General features: G+C 43.5%; 2 protein-coding genes across 5 annotated transcripts in view; one reads left to right on the plus strand and one right to left on the minus strand.

Annotated features, from left to right (window-relative positions):
• Nucleotides 1-2408: 2408 nt before the first annotated feature.
• Nucleotides 2409-2852, minus strand: LOC140916552 (large ribosomal subunit protein eL28-like). The gene has a single exon (XM_073358211.1). The coding sequence runs from the start codon at nucleotides 2832-2834 to the stop codon at nucleotides 2442-2444; it is 393 nt and encodes a 130-aa protein (XP_073214312.1). The 5' UTR covers nucleotides 2835-2852; the 3' UTR covers nucleotides 2409-2441.
• Nucleotides 2853-4621: 1769 nt separating this feature from the next.
• The window catches only part of C8H1orf21 (chromosome 8 C1orf21 homolog), a 195609-nt gene continuing 178706 nt past the window's right edge, over nucleotides 4622-21524 (plus strand). For all 4 annotated transcript variants that reach the window (XM_073356659.1, XM_073356657.1, XM_073356656.1 and 1 more), the window contains exon 1: nucleotides 4622-4805. The gene's annotated coding sequence lies outside the window, so the exon portion shown is untranslated. The remainder of the gene's footprint in view (nucleotides 4806-21524) is intronic.

The following is a 21524-nucleotide window of genomic DNA, read 5'->3' on the forward strand; positions in this document are numbered from 1 at the left end:
GTGCAGGTGAACGAGCCTCTTATGGTGTGGCTGATGTGATTAGGTAAGTAAAAATATATTATTATGCCATCTAACTATTACCTATCACCAGTGATTTATTTGTGAAATTCCTAGAGGGAGGAAGCCGCATAAAAATGTCTCAAAGCTGTGGACCGAGGTAAATAATGTGTCATAATAAATGTAGCAAACAATAATGCAAAGCACAAAATATATGCAGAAAGAAGTGGAGGAAATACAGTCCTCTTGTGGGCTAGAAAGTTACTCAACACCTAGAGCCATGGGATAGATAGTTTAGAGGGGTGGGAGCCTGGAGGAGGATTTTTTTTTTGGCTTCCCCCTCTTACAACTAAAGCACTACCTGTCCCTGTCAAGATGACTCCTTTTCAACACAAGCTTCTCTATGCATAAATGTGGGGATGCATTTATTCCTCAAATAGCAGCCCTGTGCCTCCCTTGCCAATCCTGTCTCAGAAGGAGACAATCTCTCTCTCTCCCTCCCTTCTGGATGATTCATTCACCGTGCAGACAGTGCTGATAGAGAGGAGACAGGCTTGTTTGTAATGCCTGAACTGGGTAGTAGCCAGAGGCAGTTCCATCAGCACAGCTGTGCCTTTGCTGCCTGTTATCCAGGTCAGGCTGCGTGTGCCAGTCAGTCACTCAGTCTGTCTTGTCTCTCCCACCACAAGCAGTGACTAAGCAGAGAAAGGTTCTCTCCCCAGCCCTTTTAGTGTGTGAGTGATTGAGAAACCAATCAGTCTCTTTCCATGACATCCTGAGTGTCTGGCTGAGCAGAGTGATATCCCCTTCCTGTTCTCAGCTGTTCTTCCCTTCTAACCCAGGGATGGAAGTGAGCAGGATCAGGTCACGTTGCTGTTCCAGTGCTTCTCTGGTGGTCCCCAGCAGTTTCTGTAGAATTTGTTGTAATTTAAAAATCACTGAATCCGTAGCCCTTCTTGCTGCAAAGAAAACCCTCCAAGTGTGAATCAATGCCATTTAGTCTTGTTGGGCCTGTTTACATTAGGCAAGTGCACCACTGCAGGGACAGTAATTACATTAAATTGCTGGTTGTACTGCTTGTATGTGCAGCAACTCAGGTTTTGGAAAACCCATATTGGCATGTCTGTGCTCAGTGCACTCTATACACCATTATTCTATCAGGGAGTGCAGCACTCTGGAAGGAACCTGGGAGGATTGGTTGTATAGGTGCAACTACAATGCCTGTGACTTCCTGTCCACACTGCAGGGGAAAAACAATACACTGTCGCGGCTGAATATGAGCTAATGATTTTCTCTGTGGTGATGCAACTAATCAATGGTTCTAACATATTTACTGCTCTGTGAGGTATGTTGAAGGTATTACACCCTACATTTGATAGCAATTACTTTTTGCCTATTATAGATGGGCCTATATGTCTATAAAAGTTCTGTTTAAATCTGAGCGTCATGAATTGCCCCTTTCATCTCAATAGAACCTTGATTCTGAAACATAACAGTGCCATTTCCCCATCTAAGCTATTTACAGAGAACCAATCACTGTAGTATATAAGCGCTGAACATAGTCAACTAAGAGAGGGTAAGAACTCTGATTTCCCTTTTCTGACAGGTTTCAGAGTAACAGCCGTGTTAGTCTGTATTCGCAAAAAGAAAAGGAGTACTTGTGGCACCTTAGAGACTAACCAATTTATTAGAGCATAAGCTTTCGTGAGCTACAGCTCACTTCATCAGATGCATATCGTGGAAACTGCAGCAGACTTTATATATACACAGAGAATATGAACCAATACCTCCTCCCACCCCACTGTCCTGCTGGTAATAGCTTATCTAAAGTGATCATCAGGTGGGCCATTTCCAGCACAAATCCAGGTTTTCTCACCCTCTACCCCCCCACACAAATTCACTCTCCTCTATCACCAGCAGGAGAGTGAATTTGTGGGGGGGGGTGGAGGGTGAGAAAACCTGGATTTGTGCTGGAAATGGCCCACCTGATGATCACTTTAGATAAGCTATTACCAGCAGGACAGTGGGGTGGGAGGAGGTATTGGTTCATATTCTCTGTGTATATATAAAGTCTGCTGCAGTTTCCACGATATGCATCTGATGAAGTGAGCTGTAGCTCACGAAAGCTTATGCTCTAATAAATTGGTTAGTCTCTAAGGTGCCACAAGTACTCCTTTCCCTTTTCTGGAGATTCATCATTTGGATTTTGCTTGATGTTTCATGTGTTGTTTTTTTTAATGTAATCTCTATCACCCCTCCTATTGCTGGCTGGCTTTTGCAAATGTAAAAAAGTGGGTTTTGCATTGGACTGTAAAAATGGTTAAATCAGAGTGCACTCGCCAAAAGAGCATTCCACTATGTAGGACCTCCCACCAGATATGCATTGCTTCTAGCTCCTGACAGCCTCCCCCGGTTTGAATCCTTTATTGGGACATGCTAGCCATTCATGCTGTCTTGGTAGCCCAGGTTCTCTTCTTCTTCACCACCACCGGCTTCTGGCTCTGCAGGGCGCTCATGCACAGATCCTTGCGGAAGCTGTTCTTGTGGATGATGTGACGCAGGCTGTTGAGCGTAGCCTGGGCGTTCTTGTTAATGGCCGTCTTCTCATAGGACGTGGCTGGCTTGCGCTGGACTGCCCGTTTCTTCAGCTCCACCACAATCCCCTTCCCGTCTGCCATGAGCTTCACGCCGACCGTCTTGCGATGGATCAGCCTGTTGTAGTGGAAGGAGTTTCTGGCCTTCAGGTTGTTCGGCTCGGTGCTGTAGGTTGCTTTGTTCTGCTTGAGGAGGAAGTTGGAGCTGTTGCGAACGATCATCCACTGCAGATGGGCCAACATCGTCCTGCTCTCGCGGCCGTTGCCGGAAATGGATAGTGGGCAAATGGAGTATCTCTGTCCCTGATGATCACAGTTGTCTCAGGGAGGAAAGGTTGCAAATGACAAGGCAGTCATTGAAGTAACCTGGTTCAGGCCCATTATAAGAGCTTTAAAGACTATGACAAGGACTGTGAATTGGTCCTGGTATCTGATGGGGTAGAGGGCACAGCACACTCATGTGTTCCTTAAAGTTTACCCCACTCAGGAAGAGGACAACTGCATGTAGAAATTTCATCACTTTCAGAGAGTTTTGACATCTGAAGATTAAAAGCACTGAGAATTATTAATAGTAATTCACTGCTGATCATTTTAGTAGCAACGTCCAGCTGACATGTTCTCCTTCCTCTAATTTCGTTATTATCCAGTTACAAAGGCGAAGAAGCATTATTTGTCCATTACTGCAATGTTTATATTTCATGATCACCAAAACACCTTCCACAGAGATCAAGGCCTCAGTGTGCTAGGCCAGTGGTTCTCAACCAGGGATACGTGTAGCCCTGAGGGCAAGCAGATGTCTTCCATGAGGTACATCAACTCATCTAGATATTTGCCTAGTTTTACAACAGGCTATAGAAAAAGCACTAGCCAACTCAGTACAAACTACAATTTCATACAGACAATGACTTGTTTATACTGCTCTATATACTATGTATATAATATACATGTAAGTATGATATTTATATCCCAATCAATTTATTTTATAATTATATGGTAAAAATGAGAAAGTAAGCAATTTTTCAATCGTAGTGTTCTGTGACATTTTTGTATTTTTATGTCTGATTTTGTAAGCAAGTCATTTTAAAGTGAGTTGAAACTTCAGGTATGCAAGACAAATCAGACTCCTGAAAGGGGTACAGTAGTCTGGAAAGCTGGAAAGCCACTGTGTTAGGCACTGTACATATATATATATAATAAGAGAGGCCCTCCCTTGAAAAGTTTACAGTTGAAGGAGACAAAACAGACAAAGGGTGAGAAGGAAATCACAGGCACAGAGAGATGAAGTGACTTGCCCAAGGTCACCCAACAGAGCAGGGAATAAATCCCCAGTCTCAGCAGCATTGGAACAATTTTTATAGTGGGGGTACTGAAAGCCATTGAACAAAACTGTAAACCCCATATATGATAGAAACCACTTAAAGTCAGGGGCTGCTACTGCACTCCCAGTGCCCCTCATTCCAGCACCCCATCTCTTGAGTCCTAATTCAGTGCCCTAGTCACTGGACCACACTGCCTTTCAGGTCGTTTAATCTCTTTGCAGCTAGCGTTAAGATTGGTGCTCACTGTATGCTTTCCAGAGTCCCCTCTAGTTTGAAGCATCCCAGACACTGGGGCTCCTTCCATTCCCCTTGGGAGATCATGCCACAGCCTCGTCCATCTGCCCCCGTCGGGACGTTCTTCTGGAACGTTCTCGGCCTTTGTTCCTAGTTCACCCCATTCCCCCTTGGGCTGCCTCAGGGCACAGCCAGGGTCGGAGGCATGAGGAGATACTGGGCGGGAACGGAGGGAGCCAGGGAGAGGGGAAGGAGGCAAAAGGGCAGCAAGCAAGAGAAGAAGGGGGGAGCCAGCACATTTCCCCCCGTTTCGCTCTCCCACTCTGCCCTCCACCTCCCCATCCTCCCTTCTCCTTCAGCCAGGCCTCTGCCTGCCCCTTCCCTCTCCCTCCATCCCTATATCTTAATTCCCTCTCTCTGCCCGCCCCTGCCTGGCCGGGCGGAGCTCGCCCCCTCTATCCCGCCCCTTCCCCGCTCGGTCCCTCCCCCTGCTGCCCGGAGAGGCCGCTCCGCTCCGCTGCCGCCTCCGGGAGCGCCCCACGGAGCCGTCTCCCGGAGTTGGAGCCGCTCGTCTCCCGGCCCGGCCCTCCCGCTGCCCTGGGACTGGGGGACCTGCTTGAGCCGACCCGGCAGGAGGCGGAGGGGCTTGGCGGCCCCTGAGGTGAGTGTTGCCCCGTCTCCCCATTCCCCTGCGTCGGGAGCTAGTTGCGGCGAAGCCTCCCCCGGGAGCCTGGCGGGGAGGCCCGCCGGGTGGGGAGCGGGAAGGCGCTGGAGCGGCCGCCGGGTGCCGAGCGGTTGGGGAAGGGGGCAGAGATGCTGCCTCCGCCGCCTCCTGCAGCCCCTCGGAGGCCTGGCCATCGCATTTGCCGCTGCCCTTTGCGAGCTGAAGCGGTGGAACCCGCCCACTTCCCCAAGCCGAGTTTCCAGGACAAATCCGCTCCCTGCAGCTGCCTGTGGGTGCGGGAGCTGGGGGATCCCCCTTTGCCTCATCCTCCCCCCAAAGGCTGACCTATTCATGTGCTTATTTGTGTGCCTCAGATTCCTCTTCCTCCCATGTATTATTCATGTCCTTGCTAGGTAGGCTGGCTGGTTATTGTACGTGGAATAGATTTCATTCCTCCTCTGCAGTTCGCAAAGTGCCCCTGCTCCAGAGAGAGGATTCAGGGGTTTGGGTGTTCCCATCCTCTGCATTTTCCTGGTTTTGTGTTCGTTTTTAACCTAGATTGCTTTACAACCCATTCTTAAAGGAGCTAGCTGGCCATAACATATGCAGCAGAAGTGGACATTAATATCTAAAGTAAGACACTAATGTTGTGTGGATTTTTCTCAGATTACAGGAGTTAGACAATATAAATAACTGGCTGGAGATTTCTTATCCTCATAAGGAATGGATGTCCAGGGAGAGGCCCTACATAAAATATCATTTTTAGTGTTTAACAGAATATGCATTGCAATATCCAACGGCTGTAACGTAGCCAGCACTTACACCATCACTGACTTAACTGTAGATGTCAGACTGTGCTTACCCTGATGTGATGTCAGACTCCTAATAATAATATACATTGCAATGGTGAGTTTAGCGCTGGCTAATGATTTTGGAGACAGTTTTCTGTTCATTTGTAGAGTGGGATCAACATGGACAGAAGTAGTGCAGCCTCTCCCTTATTCCCCCCATAGAGTTGGTTCTGCTAGAGAGGCAGAGAAGGCAGTTCCCTTGGGGCAACAAAATATTAGGGGCAGCAGAGTAATCGGTAACTATCTGCATGGGTGACTGCAGGCTGGTAGGAGTGAATATTTGTCAGTTTGCCTGGGGCAGAGCTACAGGTAGCTACATTTCCTTTGGAGCCCCAACAATAGTTAAACGGATCACCTATACAGGTTAGAGCAGTGGTTCTCAACCCATGGGCTGCTTGTGGCCCAATCAGCATATAGCTGCAGCCTGTGTGACATCCTCTGGGCCACACAGGTAGTATATATATTACGTGGATGCAGCCCACATAACACATAGAGAGCTGCATATGTTGTCCATGATGGTAAATAGGTTGAGAACCACTGGGTTAGAGGGTAGTTTGCTTATGTCTGTCCAGTGCTTTGCTTCTCTGCTGAGGCAGCCAATAAGGGTGTCAGTCATGATGATGGCTTTTGTTATGTGAATGTTTGTGCATTAGAAAGTAGACTGAGTCAAACAGCTGGATTTTTGCGTAGAGACTGTCCGGTTTGGCCAATGTACATGGCAGAGGGGCATTGCTGGAACATGATGGCATATATCACATTGCTAGATGTGCAGGTGAACGAGCCCCTGATGGCGTGGCTAATGTGATTAGGTCCTATGATGGTGTCACTTGAATAAATATGTGGACAGAGTTGGCATCGTGCTTTATTGCAAGGATAGGTTCCTGGGTTGGTGTGAAAAAATAGATTGACAGAGCCAGAAGAGTACCCAGAAGTCACCTACTACAGGACAGGCCCAACAAAGAAAATAACAGAATGCCACTAGCTCTCACCTTCAGCCCCCAACTAAAACCTCTCCAGCGCATCATCAAAGATTTACAACCTATCCTGAAAAATGATCCCTCACTCTCACAGTTCTTGGGAGACAGACCAGTCCTCGCTTACAGACAGCCCCCCAACCTGAAGCAAACCAGCAACCACACAACAAAAACACTAACCCAGGAACCTATCCTTGCAAAAGAATAAATGGACACAAATCTGACATCAGGAATCATAACATTCAAAAACCGGTAGGAGAACACTTCAACCTCTCTGGCCACTCAGTAAAAGACTTAAGGGTGGCAATTTTGCAACAGAAAAGCTTCAAAAACAGACTCCAATGAGCAACTGCTGAGCTTGAATTAATATGCAAACTAGATACCACAAACTTGGGTTTGAATAGAGACTGGGAGTGGCTGGGTTATTACACATATTGAATCTATTTCCCCATATTAAGTATCCTCACACCTTCTTGTCAACTGTCTAAATGGGCCATCTTGATTATCACTACAAAAGTTTTTTTCTCCTGCTGATAATAGCTCATCTTAATTAATTAGCCTCTTATAGTTTGTATGGCAACTTCCACCTTCTCTGTATGTGTATATATATCTTCTTACTATATGTTCCATTCTATGCATCCGATGAAGCGGGCTGTAGCCCACGAAAGCTTATGCTCTAATAAATTTGTTAGTCTCTAAGGTGCCACAAGTACTCCTGTTCTTTTTTGGGGTAACGAGAAGCCCAGAGCACTATAGCCTTGCTATTGCACTTTCTTGTGTTAGGGGACCCCAAATTATGTTCGTTGCTTTCGGTTTTGGTGTTTGTTTTAATTAATACTTCATTATGATATTAAAAAAAACAAAACACCTTTCCACTGCTGTGCCACTGATGGAACAGCATTTAAACATAGAGTATATCTTGGGAGGTATTTACTGTGTCTGTTTATTTCCAAAAGGCACAGACATGGATGAAAAGTGTCAGAAATGGCAGTCATGCTCATTCTGGGGTGAGAAAGCCAAAGGAATTTTGCATTGGTATGGTTAAAGCTGTAATTTACAGCTGTGATGTCAAACACATGAATGATACATTTTTAGCTGACATGATGTGTAAATTATGGATTTTGTTTTTATATGTGCAATCATTTATTTTGAAAATCATTGTTGTATAGTTGACTTCATATTATAGTTGGAACAAGATACAACAGGATGTGCTTTTATTGTGCAATAATGTTCAGTGGTTGAAAACATTCTGCTTTATCTTGTGCCTTACAGTGTATACTGGGTGTGAGGTTATTACACAGGATCTGCACACCGTGTCATATTTTGTACACTACATAGTTATGAAAGCATTTACGTGGTGCTAAGATTTTGCTTTTGTTCTGTGTAATATCACTATGTGTTGCATACTGAATTTAAAATAATGGTGTTACTAAAAGTGAGCAACTTCTGTATATCTTTCCTAAAGAGAGAGAGAGAGAGAGCGAGCAGCTTAGTTGTTCAAGTCTAATGTAGTTTGTTGTGCAATCACACTAACAAAGGTTGATGCGATTGTTCAACTTTAGGTAAACAAATTCAGTACAACACAATAGATTAGAATTAATATTAATACACTTGAGGCGTGTGCTGTACTTTATCTTATTGTTGAAAATACTTTACAAAAACATGTTTAAAAGGACATTGTTGCATATTCAAGATCATATTTAGAACAAACTTCTATGCCTTTATCATTCTGTAGTATTACTGATTATATATATTTCAGTAGCACTGAATGTGTTGGCACTGTCCACGCTCCCAGGTAGAGTTAGTGCCCGCTCCAAAGGCCCCAACCGTGTAAGCTATTGCATGTGAGCAGATCCCTGAAATTGTGTAGAGTCTGATTGACTTGAGTGGGGCTCCATGTGGGCACATACTGATCACAGTGCAGGATCAGGGCCTAAGAAGATAAGCATCATACAATCAAAGGTGTGGTTTTGTTTAAAATTAATATACATCAGCTGTATCTGGCAACCCCTCAACATTATGAATTGGCCAGTTTCTTGTAGTTGTTGCAGAAGCAGTGGGGTTGGAGAAGCTATTTGAAGGAGTGGTCTTATGGAACAGTTTAGGGAGGAAGGTCCATACCTGGGAGCAGGGTGAAAGAAGATGTGAAGATGTCTGTGGGAGAAGTGGACAGTCAAACCTGGCATCATTGGTGGAGCAGAGTTTGGGAATTGATAAGAGATAAGAACAGATAAGAAGGGAAGAACAGAAATGTGAAAGGTGGGGCCAAGAAGCTTGAACTTAATGTAATGGAAAAGAGGGGTGCTATAATCATTATTTAGTATGAATTATCTTACGGGCATTGCAGTAGTTTGGAGCAGTGAATGTCTTTTTTTTCCCTTGTGTTTGTACAGTGTCTAGCACAGTGGAGTCATGATCCATGACTGTGGTTTCTAGATGCTAAGTAACATTCAGTTGGGTTTGGGGACCCTGTTGTGTTAAGTGCTGGACAAATTAAAAGGTAAACGTAGTCCTTGTTCCAAAGATCTTATAATCTAAGAATACAAGAACTCTTATTATCCTATGTGATGGTGTCATTTCTTTTTCAGGGAGAATGGGATGATTTTATTGTTGCCAATGCAAGTCATAGTTTCATTTTGATTTTCATCTTGACCTGGGGCCCAGTCTGCTCCCATTGAAGTTAATGGGAGTTTGGCCGTCAACTTCAGTGGAGGTAGGATAGAGCCCATGTTGTCACTGTCTCCATGCCCCTGAACATCCTTTATCATAAGTTAATGGAACAGCATTACATTTTGGACATAAACGCACCAAAGCAACTATGCACTCAAACAAGGCTGACCCCTCATTCTTCCCTGGTTGTGTCTCATCTATGCAACATGTGTGGTCCTACATAAATGAGTGCCACAATATTCATGCAAATATATTATAGCATTATTGGGTCGTCGTGTGTGCAGTTAAGGTTATGTGGTGTACCAGGTGCCCTTTAGAAATAGATTGCAATATAGATGAGGACTGTCTGGATTGGGTGATATTGTCCCGTGATGTGGGGCCCTCTGAGAGGGGACAATGTGTAGTGCAATACCAAAGCCCCATAATACAGATGTAATTTTAAAAGCAAATTTTCTTGCAGGTGTGGATCTGTGTCAACTGTATTATGCTAACGTATTTTTCTTGTTTTGCTGTCTTAAAAATATGTGGTACAACCCCATCTGGAATGCAAAACTCCGTCTTTCTAGTTTAAGTGCCTGTCACTGTGGTATCCGAGGGCTGGGAGAATACTTTCCCTCTTATTTCTATACAGAACAGTAGCATGATCGGTAATACAATACTTAGTGATATATCTCAGACAGAAAATTACAAGCCTTAGCGTTTATGTAAAAAAGCTAACTTAGTCACTTTGATATACAGTACTTGTATTACAGTATTTTCTTCACCACACTTAGTCAAATACCAAAGAAACACTCAATTATGAGCTTTGTACATGGCTTATTTTATTCAGTGAAAATGTACAAATGCTAAAAATAAAGGAGTGCGTTTTCTGTAGCAACATGTTTCTCCTGTACATAGATTTCAGTGGGTTTTTACCCAAAACCAGAATATGCAAGAACTGCTGTATGCCAAAGAGGGACTTGTCCAGTTTTTGTTTGAAGTTTCTGCCAAGGTATGTTTTAGTAAGATATCTGGTGTAACATCTTGAGGGATGTATGTGTGAGGAGGGTGGGGAATGGAATTGAAAAGTTGCATTAAGGAGCTTTGTGTTAAGAACCATAGAATCAAATAAGGAGAGCATCCTTCAAATAAAACCAACAGCATGGTGCCTGGAATTATTCTTTGTCTTAGGTTTCAACTTAATGTTCAAATCATACTGAGAAGATGTGTATCTTACCAAGTTTCATTTTACATTCCACATTCCTCTGAAAACAATTCCTTGGAATTGTGGTTTGAAGAATTTCCACTGAAGAGGTTTCCTGTTGATGATCCAGGAGTACTGTGCGAGTCTTAGTGGTCACTTGGGTGACAGAGATGGTTTAAATTAGTCTTTGGAATTGGTGGCAACCGCAGTAGTTGTATAGGGTGACTTAACACCCCTTCTCCTGAAACTTCTGAATGACTGTGGTTTAAAGTACTGCTGCTTCCCAAATGTGTGTGGCAATTCCTTAAAATTACATTTAAAGTGAGAGGCATTTTCCAGGCTTGGGCAAGCATATTCTACTTTGTTATTAAAGCAGGGAAGCTTAATTAATGATGCTAGATGAGACAGTGATACATAAATATTAAAATCTAATGGATTCCAGTAAAACAGAATAATAATCCAACAGCATCTGTTATCATCTCATGTGTGCCTAGTGTAGTTCTTAAGGAAGAGTAATTCTGGAATAAAGATAAGATGCTACAAAATAGTTTCACCTGAATATTGATGGCCTGATGGCCTGACAAGGAGGCAGCATGGTCCAGTGTATGGGACAATGGAGCAGAAGTAAGGAGATGTGAGTTCTAATCCCATTTTGGCTACTGATCTGCTATGTGACCTTGGACAAGTCACTGCACTCTTCTGTGCCTCTTTCCCCTCCCACCCTTGTCTCCCTTCTCTATTTCAATTGTAAGATCTTTGTGGCAGGGATTATCTCCTATTATGTGTTCTCTACAGTACCTAGCACAATGGGGCCCTGTTCTGTAAAACAAATAATATATTTGAAAAAGTCCTCAGAGCGTAGAAGACATCAGGACCTCTGTGTAAGCTTACTTTGAGCAGTCTTAGGTTTGGCTGTCGCTTATCATTTATTCCACCAGTTATAAGAAGTTGTAGATTGAGGTGTAGAGTGCTGAGGCTTATGAAGTATATATTTAATAGGCAAAATGTTGCAGGGTCTGTACATACGAGTGGGCACTTTCCCAAAAGAGTGTGTTAGGAGCCAGAACCACTTTGGTACTAACCAGAATTTTAGCCCTTTAACATATCTGTAAACATGACATAAATGCCATAGCCTCATTCACTTGATTCCAGTAAATAAAGCATAACTATATTCCAACTATGTATCAGAATATAAAAAAATTCTAGACAGCTTATGTGATATAAATAAACGGGGGGAAATTTACCCAAATTTTCCAGATTTATGCACTGAAAATCAATGGAGAGGGCCTTAACTCATGGACTTTTGTTCTTGGGTTTCTACCCTGGCCTCCTCCCAAGTCCCTTATAATAAAATGAAAACAATTTTTGAATTCTTAGTAGTGATGGATGTTTGGCAAACAGGCCTCTGAATTTTAGACTTACTCACTAATCAGGATTTTGGGGGTACGCACAATTAAGGACACTGGGTAGTGCAATTGTTTTAGCAAAGAAGAGGTAGAGCCTGGCTGCCTTTCTCATGGGAGCAACAGCCTTTGCAGTGACTGCAGTGCTTCTAGATGATATGTGAAAGTTGATGTGTAGCCAGTGGGCATTTGGGCCTGTCATGGTTCACTCTTCTATGAGAATTCCTTTTAACTGCTATGAACAGCTAGAAAAAGTTCTAAATATCAGATACTGACTTTTAGGATACCTCTACCTATAAAAGTAATGGAGAAAAGTGCAGATGCGTGAAATTTGGGTAAAATAAGATGAATATAAATGTCCTGAAGGTTTGCTGAACAACCACTCCATCCTTGATATCCATTAGGGGAACAAGCTAGTAAGATCTGGTGTTCACCTGCCTGTTAGAGTAAATACAGGTTCTGTGCAGCATTGATGTGCCAGCAAAGTTTGCCATGACTCAGTCTTATGTTGAAAGTAGATTTGGGTGTATCTACTTCACTTGCTGGACAGCTTCAATTCCATGGAGTCCTGTGAAGTAGGAATGGACAGCGACCCTTAGTTTATGTGTTGTGGTGTTGAGCAGAGGCAAATGGCTCAGGAGTGCTCTCGGTGCTGTTCTTGAGGATGGTGTTCTTTCTCTTCCATTGACACTGCTCTTGGTAGATAGGCACAACTCAGTAGCTGAGGTCTGGTGGATATTGGAGATTTGGCAGAGTCTGGCATCCATAGCAGCAGCTGGGACCAGCTTTCTCTTATGTGATTCTTTATTTTTGTGGCAGTCTAAAATGGCAAATTGGAGCTACTGTGTTTTCCAAAAGAGATCGTGTTGAGAAGATGAAGTGCAGGGCCTTCCTTGTTCAGGCATGAAGCTATGACATTCTCACCCCCTCAGTTATCACGAAAGTACATTAAGGTGCATTCTTTACTGGTAGGCTCAGGACTAGTCTCAGTTTTAGGGGGATTTTTTGTATTATCTGCATTATATTTTTCCTTCAGGCTTTGTTTCCATTCTGGGATCTAACTGTGCATGTTGCCTGTTTCTTATAACATATATTTTTAGTTTATTGCACACTCTGGGTGTGGGTATCTATAAATCAAAGTTGACTCTAGTGATACTGAAACCAACCTGAAAATCCCCTAATGAACAAGCAGTTCAACAGCATTGTTTTTTCAGTATTCAAAAAACCTAACAGCTCAAACTGCATCCCCTCTGTCTCAGTTGTGTAGGAAGAGAGACATCTTCAAGATGAAAAGCTCTTCCTGATTTTTGGATGCTTCCCATCTTTCTTTTGTGTTTCAAATTCTTTAGGGGATAAACTAAGTAACCCTCAAATTGATGTTTGGGGAGCTTTCCTTTCTCACCCTAATTAAAGTGGTTTACTTGGAATGATGTTCATGATAGTCCTTCCCTATTCCCCCACCCCATCCCGCAAGCTGCAGATCCTTATCTCAAATCGTCATGTTTCAGTCTGCAGAAATATCCTCAGAAAGCTTTTAAAAGCGAAACAGCCAGTCTGAGTGTTCTGGAACAGCTTTCTCTAGCAGAGGACCATGGTACAGCACTGGGCGAAGGTGTCAGCAACAGGGAATGAATCTGTTGCAAATAACGCAAACAGTCATACTCTGTCAGTGTCACAGAGCAATGAAGACTGACGCATGACTGATGGGCAGATTATGATTTTTTTTCTCGATGATAGAAGCTGACTTTTGTGTGTACTTCCTGGAACTGTAACATTTTACATACTCAAAACACTGTCACAAAGGTGTGTGCTGCCCATAGAGGGTAACATTCCTCAAGTTTAAAAACAGCAAGAACTTTAATCCACAGTTAAGGTTGAGAATGTATTCCTCTCCTGTGAAGTTAAATTCACTTGCATGCACATCTGTGAATTTAGGCGAGGTTTTCAAAATTGCCTCAGGGAATTAAGCACCCAATCTCAATTGACTTGCAGTGGGATTTGGGCGCCTAGCTTTCCTAAGCCCCTTTGGAAATCCCAGCCTTCATCACTTAAATGTAAGGAAATTCTCAATTATGGTTCCAAAACCAGTCTTGAGGATCAGCAGGGGCACGGGGTCTATATCAACAGGTGCTCAGATACCCCAGATTAATTTAAATACCTAGATAGAACATATAGGCTATGGACTTGTGCGTGTGTGTGTGTGGCTAGTGGGAAGAAGGGGAGTTGTAACTATAAAGGGGGTTGGGAGGCAAGGAGCTTGTCACTCGGTACAGGGAGTGGGTGAAGACAAGTTTGGCACCAAGGCAGACAGGCTTAGATATTTGTCGCTAGTGTGATAAAGGGTTGAAGGGCAGATGACTGGGGAAGTGGGCTGCACATCTTATTCTGTGGATGGTTTCACAAAGCAGGAAACTGCGTATTCAGCAGTAGTCCAGGGTGAGGTTGACTTTCCAAGGTTTACATCTTGCCTAGCCTTATTCCATAGAATGTGGCTGGTTATCAATACTCTTTCACTTTGCTTATGGGTAACTGTTGGGAGTATTGTGGACTCGCTCCTTACAACAATGGATGAGGTTCACAGTTTTCAGGAGGTGGCTTGTGATGTTAAATTTCTACTATGTGTAAAGGGTCTTGAGTTTAAGGTAACACAAATAACAGTGCTTTCCAATTATTAATTGACATAATGTGTGTTGTGGTCCATTAAGATTGGGTGTCAGTGCACAGTGATTCTGCTAGTTGCAAATTACTAGCTTCTGTAGAAGTCAGAAAACATTGCATAGGCTATGTAACTCTTGTAGTTAAATAGACTCATCAGTTAATCAAATAATTCAAAGGACAGTTACACTTAGCATAGTTCAGGAACATATACAAACTCTTGTTCAGAGTAAATAAAATACTTCAACCATGAATGACACTGTAGGATTTGGCTCAGACCTTATTGTAGATCTTAGGCATAGCTCTGGGCAAGAAATAGAACGTGCACTGTACCATCCAGGAATAGCGTCAGGAGGCATGATGATTCAGAGACACTCCTCCAATTTCCTCTTTGCTTCTGGGAGCTAGTAATTTACTGCTGGTCTGTAGTAGCAATAAATTATTACCTATGCCATGCTGGCTCATCTGCTCTGACCAGAGTAGCTAAAGGAGTGGAACTAAGGTTTTGCCCATTCTCTGCCCCTCCTAGATGACTCCTCACCCACCTGCTCTATGAAGGGAGTAAACCGGTGAGTAGCCTGGCTCACTTGTGTGTGCCTTGACCTAAAACGAGGTGGTCCATGAAAGGCTATAGGAGAGGATCCTCAGTTCTTTGTACAGGCCAAGGCACACTATAGTCCTCAGGCAAAGCTCTTGTTGAGTCAGTGGGAGTTTTGCCTTAGCAAGGTTTGCAGGATTTGGCCCTTACTGTCTAAAGTAGCCTTGGATCATTTTGGGAGATCCTCAAGACTGGTTTTGGAACCATAATTGAGAATTTCCTTACATTTAAGTGATGAAGGCTGGGATTTCCAAAGGGGCTTAGGAAAGCTAGGCGCCCAAATCCCACTGCAAGTCAATTGAGATTGGGTGCCTAATTCCCTGAGGCAATTTTGAAAACCTCGCCTAAATTCACAGATGTGCATGTAAGTGAATTTAACTTCACAGGAGAGGAATACATTCTCAACCTTAACTGTGGATTAAAGTTCTTGCTGTTTTTAAACTTGAGGAATGTTACCCTCTATGGGCAGCACACACCTTTGTGACAGTGTTTTGAGTATGTAAAATGTTACAGTTCCAGGAAGTACACACAAAAGTCAACATCTGTCATAAATTCATGGATTGATAATCTAGAGAAGTGATTGATTACAGTCTATTTGTTCAGCTTGGAGGCTAGGGAGAAGGAACTCTGGGCTCCCCATGATTATTGAAGGTAAATTGGAGAATGATAGATATTTGTTGTACAAATGTGTTATCTCCTCTCCTTCTCTTCCCCCTCTATAAAAAGGTATAGGTATATTATAGGGCACAAATGGGAATTAGCAGTCTGTCTTGACCCTGCAAACACATGTGCTACTCCTGAGGGTATTCTGTGCCAAAAAATAAAAAATTCTGCAAATTTTATTTGTCAAATAAATGTGGAGACTCCAGTATGGCATTGGGGAGCATAGGCCACTGGCTGCACAGAGTTGGGAGATCATTCTGCAGCTCCCCCCAGGACACGGACTCAGCGGTGAGGCTGCACCCAACCCTGACACAGTGCAAGGACTGGTCTTGCCTGAGAAACACCCCAGGGTCCTGCCCTTCTGTGCCAGGTGCACCAGGTGTGGGCAGGCAGGCTCAGCCCAGCAGGATCCAAGTATGGAGGGGCTTAGTGTGGGGGGATCCAGGTATGGGTTCAGAGGATTCGGTGTGGGTTCAGAGGATTCTGTGTGGGGCAATCTGGGTGCGGGCAGCTCAGTGGGGAATCCAGGTGTGAGGGGATCTGGATGCACAAGGGTCCTGATGTTGGTGGAGTGGGGCGCAGTGGGGTGGGGATCCAGGTGAAGCTGGTTGGATCTCAGTGGGGTGGGGAACTGGCTGTGAGTGACTTGTCAGGGTGGTCCAGGTGCAGGGGAGTGGGACTTGGAAGGGGTGGTGGTTCTGGATGCGGGGGGGGTGAGGCTCAGTGAGAGGGTCTGGGTATGAGGGTGTCTGGATGCACGGGGGTTGGGCGGATGGGGGAGCACCTCCCTGTACAGTGATCCCTCCCCCTGCAGCTGAGGAGCAATGGGTGCGGGGGCAAGGGGGTGGAGTGTGCAGATCTTCCTGAAACTTTGGGAGAAATCTGGGAGTAGGTCTGTCCTGGCCCTGGATGCTGTGCAGGGGAAGAGGAAGATCCATCCTCCCCAGCCCAGCTGGGACTAGAATCTAAGCCTGGCACAGAGCAGGAGCCACCACCTGGGTCTTCCTCAGTCCTTCCCACTGCCCCACAGTGATTTACCTCTCTGCCAACTGACTTAGGCTCCCAAAACATACTGCTGGGGAGGGTCTCATGACCGCTTTTGTTGCTTCCCTTCGCTTCCCTATCAGAAAATCATTTTTCTGCGGGGAAGCAAAGAAATCTGCAGGGGACATAAATTCTGTGCATGTGCAGTGGCGCAGAATTCCCCCAGGAGTAACAGTGTGCTTAAAATTAAGCATATGTATGTTTACAAAATTGGAGCCCTAACAGGTGCAGTTTTCCTTCCATTTTATCACCGTATTCAATGATGCCAGTCACTGCTGTGATAGAGGAGAATAATTTCTTCCTTTGTTGCTGTAGAATTCTATTACAGTAATGTTAATGGGAGTTATATGAGTGGGTTACAGTGGAGAATAACCCCCACCCAGAGCTGCTGTTAAGACTGACCTAGAATAGTGATATATTTGTGCAAAAAAGGATATATTTGTGTTCCCATATTTATTCCTTAATCTAAATGGAGCAGAAATAGAGGAGGTTTTTTTGGGAGGGGCAGAGGTGCTTCCCTCCCCTAGTGGTGTTTTGATTGAAACAGCCAAAGGAAAGTTTTTATTGGCAATGATCAAACTGTATCCCAGTTCCTGCGAGAAGAGGGAGACGCACAATATGGTCACTTACAAAAAAAAAAAAAAAAAAAAAGGATTAGCTCCAGGGTAGTTCCTTTCCCATGCACAAAAGCTTAGGGGGAGGATAAATCAGGGCTGGAGATTGCAGGCAAATCAGGTTCACCAGGAGGAATACAAGACTATCAAAGTCGCTGCTTGGGAGACAGAAGAATGTTTTGTAACGAGGAGGACCAGGCTAGGGATTTCTGGCAATGTAAGGCCAGTTCTATTTTGGTTTCAGTAGAATAGAACACAGAAGACCTGAAAGACTTGGTTTTCTTTTGATGGTTCTACCTAATGAATTACTCTGCCCTGCTTATGTTTGTTTACTAATTCTTAGAGTTGATTACCAACCTATTAGCTTTTTCACCTGTGCAGCTGCTTATCCTTTTCCACACTTGCTCTGTAATCTCTCAGTTCCTCCTCTTTCTCTCTTCAGCCACCACTAGACTCTCATGAAGTTGCCTAAAGAAAGTTTTGTATTGCTTGAAAAGCCTGAGGGTAGTTTGTTAAAGTGGGTGTGAGCGTGCTGCTTGGCGCAAACAGAGTCAAAGGCTAGAAGTTACAATTGGTGTCGATAACATATCATGAAGCTGCAAACAGAGCTGGGATGGGAGTGAATGCTTCTTGCATTCTCTCTGGGGGACTATAGTCTCAGAGTCAAGGAAAAAAGTGCAGTAGTTTCTGGAAGGGGCACGTGGGCCTTTGTGATCATAAGGATGTGCCACTGATTTTGTGCCTCTAAATGCGTGCTAAGTAAGAGTGGATGGAAAACAGAGAAGGGGAATTACTTTCATCCTTGAAGTAGTATAAAGTGTTAGGGCTCCTTCAGGTCACATGCCAGGTTACTGACAGAAATTTAGACCTTCCTTGCGGTTGGCCAGTAAGTTCAGTAAATTTGACTGGTGAGGTGCTCAGCAAAGACAAACTAGGTCAAAGTTGGGGGAAAAAAGGAATATGGTGGGCGTCTGGGGTTCTACATTTTCTGTCTCTTCCCTTACTGTTACTTAATCTCCAGTTATGCTGCATGCAGCTATCTTTAACAGTCCTCCTGCTGTTTATCCTGTACACTAACTGACATTGTGTTAGATCTATAACAGAAATACTTAGGAGGAATACAATTTTACAGTTAATTTGGAGGGGAAGGGAGGAGAAAGTAGAGGAGGAAGAGCAAGTGAAAAAGGAAATGAGGCAAGACTGAAACAGCCTAGAAGCATATGGTAGGGAGGGAAATAATAGAAGGAAAAACATGATACTTACAAATATAGCAGAAATCTTTTGGAAAACAATAAGAAAGCTATTGTAAAAATCATTCTACTGTAAAAACATTGTTCTGGTCATCCGTTTAAAAATAACTTTTACAGAGCAGTGTGACTGGTTGCTGAACATAGAAGAGCAAATCTTGAACGGTCTCTAGTGGTACAGCTTGTTGAAAGTTTTTGAATGGAAAATTGGAAAATGGCCTCTTTAAAGTTTTTGCAAAAAATGTAGACTCTTTTAATAGAATTCTTTATGTAATTGGATATAGAAACTTCTTGTCACTCCAAAAACAGTATTTTGGTAAGTAAAGAAGTTTAGTTTACCAAAACTGGGTTTTGAATAAAGAGCCTATCACAGGGATTTACCATACCTTTAAAAGCCTTTTTTAAAAAAACAGTTCTATAACAATATCTTAGAAGGGGGAAAATTATGTTTCTTTACCAAAAATACTTCCCCCTCAGTCTTGTGGGCATGCTGTTCAGGTGGTGTAGGTGTTCACATGGTCCCAGGTGGGCTGTGGCACCTGACATAATGGCTCCAGACCTGCTCTCATACCCCTACCTCATTCCACAGTATGGGCAAGAGCCCACACCATCTGGATTAGGGAGGGAGGGGAGTTTATATGTTTCTCTGCTGCTCCAAGGGAAAAGGGATTCAGAGCAGTGGTTGGGGATGGTAAACCAGCAGGGTGCTCAGCAGAACAAAACATTGTGGACATCAGGCCTCCTGAGAGGCATTCTCCCAGCACTGTCATGTGGACCAGAACAGCTAACTAACTATTCCTCCACCCTTGAGCAAGGATTGACGGAGCAGCAGCTATAGCCACCCCATCTCTACCACAGTAGCCCCAGGGGTTGGCAATGTGCAAAGGAATTTGACAGGTTTCAGAGTAACAGCCATGTTAGTCTGTATTCGCAAAAAGAAAAGGAGTACTTGTGGCACCTTAGAGACTAACCAATTTATTTGCGCATAAGCTTTCGTGAGCTACAGCTCACTTCATCGGATGCATACTGTGGAAACTGCATCCGATGAAGTGAGCTGTAGCTCACGAAAGCTTATGCGCAAATAAATTGGTTAGTCTCTAAGGTGCCACAAGTACTCCTTTTCTTTTAAAGGAATTTGAGAGGCAGGTTGCAGTGTAGTAAGGCAGAGGGTGGGCGTAGCTGGTTGTGAGCTTATTAAATGAGAAGAAAGGAAGGTATCGGGTTAGCTGTTAGTCAGAAATGGACAGTAAAGGGTTAAACAGTTGATAGGTAAGGGGTGCTATGAGGTGGTGAACGAAAGAGAAAATGTGGTGTCAAAAAACAAAACTAGAAAATACTGATAACAAAAATGAAAGGATAAGGTTTGTATATCAGCAGACAGGTGTGGCTTACATGGATATCACAAGACTTAGTCAAGAGTTAATTTAAAGGTGGGGGAGGAAAGGCAGAGATTTAAAATAATAAAGATAAAATGCTTCCTTCTTTTCCTGGAGCTCTCTGGGTCAGGAACTTGTTTTACTCTGTCTGTAAAGCACTTAGCATATTTTTGGTGCTATATAAATACTACTAACAATACTAATTAAATTCGTGCTATCCACTGGCCTTTGCCCTTTTTTTTTTTCTTTCCAAAAGAGAGCATCAAAGTAGCGATCTGCCCAGGAAGTAATGAGGGCAGATCTTATACTCAATTAATGGGCAATATGATTGACTTTGAACCAGGAAGAAGAAAAGGAAAATAGAAAAGTCAGTGTAGGACAGGGGTTTTCCACAATCCCTATATGTTAAGAATCAAAATTAAAAAGATTGTAAATGTTCCAACCGTGAACTGCAATGTTTTTGTTCAACATGTTAGCCTATTGATTCTTGTTCTATCTACTTTTCAAGTCTCTGAAACATTTATATCATGCTGAAGCTGTGTTTCCTCTCTGTTCTCTTGTCTTCATTTGTTCCCCAGTGTTGGTTTTCTCTCTTTCTTCTTCTGTCCGGTATTCATCCCTTAGATGCTCAGAATATTGTTATTTTACAATAGTGCCTGCCTGCTATGTGTGGGTAGCCACTTTCCAAATGCTCATGGAAGATGATTTCCTGCTCCAAGACGGTTGCAATCTAAAGACAGGCAAGTAGACAGGGATTAGAAGGAATGGAACAGGAACAAGAGGCAAATTGTATGCAATGCAAATACAAATCAACTTTATACACTATAAGCAGTTTGGCAGAAATGAGTCTTTAAGAGGGACTTAAATGTGGAGAGGGTAAAGGCTTTTGTGGATCAGCTTAGAAATGTTGAACTATGCTTAGAGGGCTGTGTGAAAGAAGGCCTGCAGGTGATGCAACAGTGATGAATGTGATATAAGAACTTGAGACCTGATCCTGTGAACATTTTACATGTGGGTAATTTTACTGTCATGGCTTCAGTGAGCTACTTGTGAAAAAAGTTACTGATGTGCATGTTAGCAGTATTGCTATCTTGCAGCCTGTCTTGGCACATTTGACTGGAGCAGTGTCTGAACTACTGTCATGGCACCAAAGAACAGGAGCTGTCTTGCAGGCCAGGCAGCTGTGGTGCAGGCAAGTTATTGTGCCTGCTGTAATAGGGCTAGGTACCCTAGACTGTTGTTGAAGCACTTAGGAATTTTTTTTTGAAAGGGGTATATGTGTCTGTGTGAAGTATACATACAGAAGTAGCCAATGCAAGAGGGGGAAAAAAATGTAACATTTTGGATCTGTGAACTTGAGAGTGTAATTTTTAAAGTACTGTTAAATCTAAAGTGCAACAAAATGCAAGAAAACAGTTTTTTTCATGATGTATCCATA

Source organism: Lepidochelys kempii, chromosome 8 (genome assembly GCF_965140265.1).
Source record: "Lepidochelys kempii isolate rLepKem1 chromosome 8, rLepKem1.hap2, whole genome shotgun sequence".
In the NCBI taxonomy this organism is placed as follows: domain Eukaryota; kingdom Metazoa; phylum Chordata; order Testudines; family Cheloniidae; genus Lepidochelys; species Lepidochelys kempii.